This window comes from Lottia gigantea (genome assembly GCF_000327385.1).
Source record: "Lottia gigantea unplaced genomic scaffold LOTGIsca_95, whole genome shotgun sequence".
Taxonomy (NCBI): Eukaryota; Metazoa; Mollusca; class Gastropoda; family Lottiidae; genus Lottia; species Lottia gigantea.
The window spans coordinates 6,578-13,290 of NW_008711088.1; the positions used below are offsets into that span (position 1 = coordinate 6,578).

Here is a 6,713-nt window from a genome sequence, read left to right on the forward strand (position 1 = left end):
TGATGATGGTCTATCTTGTAGACTATAAAACAAGACAGTCTGTAGCCCATTTAGTTAGGACATCGCAATCTTTACATGACCTCATTTGTTTGGTTAAAATGAATGATGACTAGTCTGTTTTGCAGACGATAAAACTATCGGGGACAATTATCAAACTTGTTTGGTATTATAAATCCTGTCGGCGACGCGATAATCTTGTCATGGAAGAACAGGCACACGTGAGATTTTATTTAAGATTCGAGTCAACGACAAAAATCAGCGACAAAGACTGCTTGTGTGCCCACACCGTAAAATGACGAAAATAAAAGGAAGAACTTACAGCGAAGGCGTCCGTCTGGTCGTCCTGTTCTATATCAATGTCATCTTGTATTGGTTCTATTTTTAATTCTTTATCATCAGGGGCCTAAAGAAAGAAAGAACTATATTTTACAAGGATAATAACAAAAAACAACATGACTGGTTTGCCGACATCTCCAACTTTGACTTTCAACGACCGATAATCCATTGTCACCGACAATCAGAACATCACTATAGTGATATAGTGGTCTTGAAGATACAAATCCTACTAAAAGGAGCCTAACTCTTTCCTACACAGATTCATCTGTAAATTTACAATTTAATCTTCTCTGTGCAATGAGGGAAATTTTGCCAGGACATTAGCCTAACTCTTTCCTACACTGGTTCATCTGTAAAGTTACAATTTAATCTTCTCTGTGCAATGAGGGAAATTTTGCCAGGACAGCAGCTTTGGCCTGCTCTTTTTCGATTTCCAACTGTCGAGGGATCTTTAACGTGTACAGTCTGTAGTACACAGAGCCTTGATTTATTGTCCCAGCCAAACGACTAGACGCAGTGTGCTGTGCAGTGTGCAATAAGGGAAAACTCTTTCTTCACTGGTTCATTTGCAAATTTAACAATTTATGAGTTAAATTTTGATAGTTACCTTTTCTTCAGTTTCGAATTCTACACCAAATATTGGACAATGGCTATAAACTTTGTGTATATTCTGAATTTGTTTGGCCACGGATTGAAGCTTTTCAGATGGGTCAATTCTAAAACCAAGAACATAGCCTCCACTCTATAAAATAGAATTGATTAATAATATCTTTTGCGATTTGCAGAGTCATCAAACACTTAGTTTTAGTAGAATTGCAGGAATCACAGACGTCTGATTGAAAATTAGAATGGTGTAAATTGATGCTATCAGTGTCCCTGATACACATACAAAATATAGAAAACCTCTTTATAATCTCTTTAACAAGAACCACAGACGTCTGATTGAAAATTAGAATGATGTAAATTGATGCTATCAGTGTCCCTGATACACATACAAAATATAGAAAACCTCTTTACAATCTCTTTAACAAGAACCACAGACGTCTGATTGAAAATTAGAATGATGTAAATTGATGCTATCAGTGTCCCTGATACACATAAAAAATTTAGAAAACCTCTTTACAATCTCTTTAACAAGAACCACAGACGTCTGATTGAAAATTAGAATGATGTAAATTGATGCTATCAGTGTCCCTGATACACATAAAAAATTTAGAAAACCTCTTTACAATCTCTTTAACAAGAACCACAGACGTCTGATTGAAAATTAGAATGGTGTAAATTGATGCTATCAGTGTCCCTGATACACATAGAAAATCTAGAAAACCTTTTTACAATCTCTTTAATATTGACGCTCAAATCCTATGTATAACTTCACTAAAATCATCACACGAAATTTTCAAAACTATCTCGAAAGAGAGAGACGAGGCCCCAAATTCTTTCGTGAACTTTCTAAATCCCAAGAACTTGAAATAAACGAAGATTTACCCACCATTGAAGAAGTTTCAACAACTAGTGCTAATCCAAACTTTGAATCTCGAATTTTTATAGTTTTCTGAAAAAAATTCATAGTTTACATAAAGATTGGTTACGTAAGTGATCAAAGGAAATAATTTCAATGGGAATTTTTTTTTTTTTTGAGCAACCTTTATTGATGACAAAAATCAAAAGCCAAACGTGCACGACGGACTTTTGTCTGCGAAACATTGTTGTTTGTTTGAAGAAAATGAAACTTGTTTGAATTCGAAAAAAATGTTCCGCGGCGAAATATTTCGAGTCTGTTATGTGCGTTAACAAAAAATATTTTTACGAAACATTTTCAGCGCTCAACCAATCAACACACAATATCGCGTCACTTGATATAATATTCATCGGAATATGTCATGTTTCTTTTGAACAATGTCCATGGTTTTTGTTTTCATCGGACAAAAATCTGTCATCTGCGCTTTTCTGGTCCTCTCACCACCCCACCCCCACAGCCCCTCACACCCTTGTGTACTTACCATTTGTAAATAAGGTATACTGACGTTGAAAGATTCGTTAATATTAGCATGCCAGACCAATCGAACATTCGTGATATAAAATGTTCCCAAATTTCCCTAAAAAAACAAAAGTCAAAAATGTATTTTTACCTCCTACTTTCCTGCACTTTATTGGGCTAATGAAGACAGGTATCTGTGCAGTGTACAATGAGGGAAATTTTGCAAGGACAGTTGCTTTAGTCTGCTCTTTCCAACTGTCGAGGGATCCATAGTACACAGGGCCTTGGTTTATTTAGTTACCAACAACCCCCAGTGGACATAACTCAGTCATTGATGTCAAGATTTCAACACTCTAATCAACTGAGCTACACCCTGCCCTCATTATTTCAAACTAATGGAAGTTATTACCTGATCACTAGAGAGATTCCAACTAATAACCCCCATTTCAACACTCTAACCAAATGAACTACACCCTGCCCTCATTATTTCATACTAATGGAAGATATTACCTGATCACTGGACAGATTCCAAACTCCATTTACTTGATCGTAGATTTCTTCTTGAGGTAGCAAACGCAGCTGTTTATTCTGAATCAGAGCTCCTCTTAGCTTTAAATCGCGGTACAGTTTCGACGTTTCATAAGCTCTATAAAAAGGTCAAAAGGTTAAATTGAGGAACCTTTAAGAAGGCCGTCTTGAGACCCTAACTGAAGTGGCTATATTTAAAATAAAAAATAGACCACCACATATTTTTACTTCAATTTAAATCTAAGAAAAAAAAGAGTTTGATAGCTCTCTCACAAAATCCCAGCGCATGAGAAGGAAGAAATTTGATTGGTTAAAGTCATCAGGTTAGGTCAAATGGTTCATTTGGCGAATTTTCAAGAGGGCTGTAGTTAGACCTTAACTGAAGTGGCTACACTAAAAATAAAAGTTAATAAAAAACAGAAAGAAAGATTGGTCTAATTTAGAAAGAAATTTTCTTATATTTTCAGAAATATAACTATTTACCTATGAACGGCTATAACTGAAGTAAAAAGTCGAGGCGAACCTGCAATCTATAAAAAGAAAACATAGCGTGTCAGACAAGGTAATATACTTTCACAGAGTGACAACGTTATCAATAAACAGCCCTATTAGGATAAGGGGGGACATGCGGGGCCAGGCCCAACCTAAGAAAATTTTGGCCCCACTCCCTTAAAAATTGAGATGACTGGTATAACTTGTTGACTCATTATAGTTAAGCCCCTCTAAAAAAATGTTGGCCCACACCCTAAGGTCCTGGGCCCCGGCAAATGAGAATTAAACCCAAGCAATTGACCTCTCTCAAAATCTTCAATTCACATTTACAGTGTCTTCATCTGGTATCGTTTCCTGGGTAACCAAAAAAAGGGGGGGGGGGGGATAGGGAGTCCCTGTGTTTAGTTATCTTTTCCTCAGGCATGTGAATACGCCTCAGAATCTGCAGAAAAGTATATTTTGGGTCTCTAGTTTTCAAAGTTTCTTCATCAGGGGACAAAACATGCTTTTTGGGACCATGACATGGGCCAAGTTGACTATTATCAACCATGCTTACACATTTGAAACACTTGATATCGCCTACGCCTGGGTTTGTCAACTCCAACTTCTTGTATTATTTGACATTTTTTTAAATAAGTTTTGAAAATTACAATTTTTGATAAAAAAAATTATAAATATTAGGCCATGTGTGTCACTTACCAAATTGGTAAAAATAAATTCGAATCTCGTACTGTTGCATTTAGTTAAAACATACAGAGCTTCTGAGGTTCCACGTAATTTCTAAAATAATAAATTAATATATGGTGATTAATACTAAATACTAATAGGAAGGGACATAACTCTAGTTATGGATATACTAGTGACAGGTTGTAGCACAGTTGGTTAGAGTGTTGGAATATTACATGATGTCACTTCCTTGGTAGTGTTGAATAAATTGTGGCTATGAGTTCTAATCTCAGTCGACGTGGTCATCTTTCCTCATAATTCCAGTCGACCCAGCTGTAAATGGGTACAGATAATCCAGGAAAGATCAATATCAAGAGGTTTGGTCAAGGATCAGCTTGTAGAAAGGATTCTTAACTATGAACCTAAGTTATTATCCTTGTAAAATCAATACCAAGAGGTTTGACCAAGGATCAGCTGGTAAAAAGGATCCTTGTGAAACTAAGTTATCCTCGTAAAATCATTACCAAGAGGTTTGACCAAGCACCAGCTGGTAGAAAGGATACTTGTGAACCTAAGTTGTTATCCGTGTAAAATCATTACCAAGAGGTTTGACCAAAGACCAGTTGGTAGAAAGAATCCTTGTGAACCTAAGTTGTTATCCTTGTAAAATCAATACCAAGAGGTTTGACCAAAGACCAGTTGGTAGAAAGAATCCTTGTGAACCTAAGTTGTTATCCTTGTAAAATCAATACCAAGAGGTTTGACCAAAGACCAGTTGGTAGAAAGAATCCTTGTGAACCTAAGTTATCCTCGTAAAATCATTACCAAGAGGTTTGACCAAGCACCAGCTGGTAGAAAGGAACCTAAGTTGTTACTCTTATAAAAATTTATATTATAATGGCTACTTACTGAATTTGCTGTTTTTGTAGAAATATTAATAACACAATTAAAACCAATAGCTGAAAAAAAAAAAAAATAAAGATAATTTAACTCATTTTCGCCACGTTAAACCAAGCTACGTCGGTTTCATATATCATCTGTTTACATTGTACAGGGTACTGGATAAACAAGCAACATCATGCAGTGTGCAATAAGGGTAATTTTGCTATGATAGCAGCATTAGCCTACTTATTTTTATACGCCCACATGAAATGGGGGGCGTATATTGTCGTCACCCATGTCCGTCGGTCCGTCCACAATTGCTCGTAAACACTCTACAGGGCACAATTCTTGACGGATTTTAACGAAACTTAGTATGTGTGTTCGCAATCACCCAAGGATAAACCCTATTGAAAATCAGCGAAATTGAAAAATATTTAGCATGAATTATTGCCCTTGTTAATTTTAGCTCGTAAACACTCTAGAAGGCACAATTCTTGACAGATTTTGACGAAACTTGGTATGAGTGTTTGTAACCACCCAAGGATAAACCCTATTGAAATTCAGCGAAATCGAAAAATATTTAGTATGAATTATTGCCCTTGTTCTTGCAAACCCGTTCAATTTTTAGCTCGTAAACACTCAAGAAGGCACAATTCTTGACAGACTCTACAAGTCACAATTTTTTTGTTCATAATCACAATTTACAATAGATGTCATTATTTTCCTGAGAAACTATTTTGGTTAACAAATAAGAAAATTTAATTTAATCATTTAACATGTCCCTAACCAGCCACCATACATGTACAGCATCATAAGATACTATAAATAGACCAAGTGGAAAATCCAAGACAGATATCCAATCATAACTTAGTCATGTGACATCCCAAGATGCAGCAGTTTATCTGATTTCATTTTATAAATGTCATTCAAGAGAAAAGGTTTGCTTAATCATTTCATTTTCACCAATTGTAATGATACAAAAATGAAATTAAACATGGGTCATAGGGGAAAGGTTTTGTTTCTTGAAAGATTGAATTGAGTTGCTGGATAAATAGGCTACTATAGGAAAAATATTTAGTATGAATTATTGCCCTAGCCTGCAAACCGTTCATTTTTTAGGTTGTAAACACACTAGAAGGCAGAATTCTTGACAGATTTTGACGAAACTTGGTATGAGTGTTCGTATTCACCCAAGGATAAACCCTATAGAAAAATCATGGAAATCGAAAAATTTTATTCTACAAAGCAGAAGTCTAAAACAAATTTGACAACTTGATGAAATTGATGACAATCAAAACTAAACCTTTTGAAATATAAAATACAAGTTATTGCCGTTATTCTTACAAATGTGTTTGATTTTTAACTTGTGATGGCACAGTTTGTGATGGATTTGGGTATAAGTTGAATATTTCCTGGTGTCTGTTTGCTATTTTCTTACAAATATTCAATTTCAGTGGGCGTATATTACCTTGCCTGGCAAGCTATCTTCATTTTGGTTGGTGAGATGAAATGGAATTTAATACCCTGCTTGTCTGTGTGTGAATGTGATAATGAAAATAGGGCAACACCATGCAGTGTATAAAATCAAAAATATATTTTGATACGTTTTTGGCACCTCAAAATTGTCAGAAATGAGTTCTCTGGGCCTTTAATGCTTCAAATTTTCTGAGTACAAAATCTGAGCCCCAGCACCAATTTATTCCTGGCTACAGGCTGCTTTTCCATGTAAAAGAAAAACCACAAAGAGAGAACAGTACTTACATAGGTTAACTCTAGGTAGAGCTAGAGAGTGCCAAATTAATCTTAAATTGGTCACAACTAATCTACC

General features: G+C 35.5%; 1 protein-coding gene across 1 annotated transcript in view; it reads right to left on the reverse strand.

Annotated features, from left to right (window-relative positions):
- LOTGIDRAFT_207456 (hypothetical protein) overlaps window positions 1-6,713 on the reverse strand; it is a gene marked incomplete at its 3' end in the record, with an annotated part of 19,358 nt that overhangs the window by 713 nt on the left and 11,932 nt on the right. The window contains exons 6-11 of the mRNA XM_009068846.1: window positions 3,329-3,375; window positions 2,828-2,963; window positions 2,340-2,435; window positions 1,829-1,891; window positions 944-1,078; window positions 320-403 (exon numbers count right to left, since the gene is read on the reverse strand). Of these exons, the coding sequence (XP_009067094.1) occupies window positions 320-403; window positions 944-1,078; window positions 1,829-1,891; window positions 2,340-2,435; window positions 2,828-2,963; window positions 3,329-3,375 (561 nt within the window). The remainder of the gene's footprint in view (window positions 1-319; window positions 404-943; window positions 1,079-1,828; window positions 1,892-2,339; window positions 2,436-2,827; window positions 2,964-3,328; window positions 3,376-6,713) is intronic.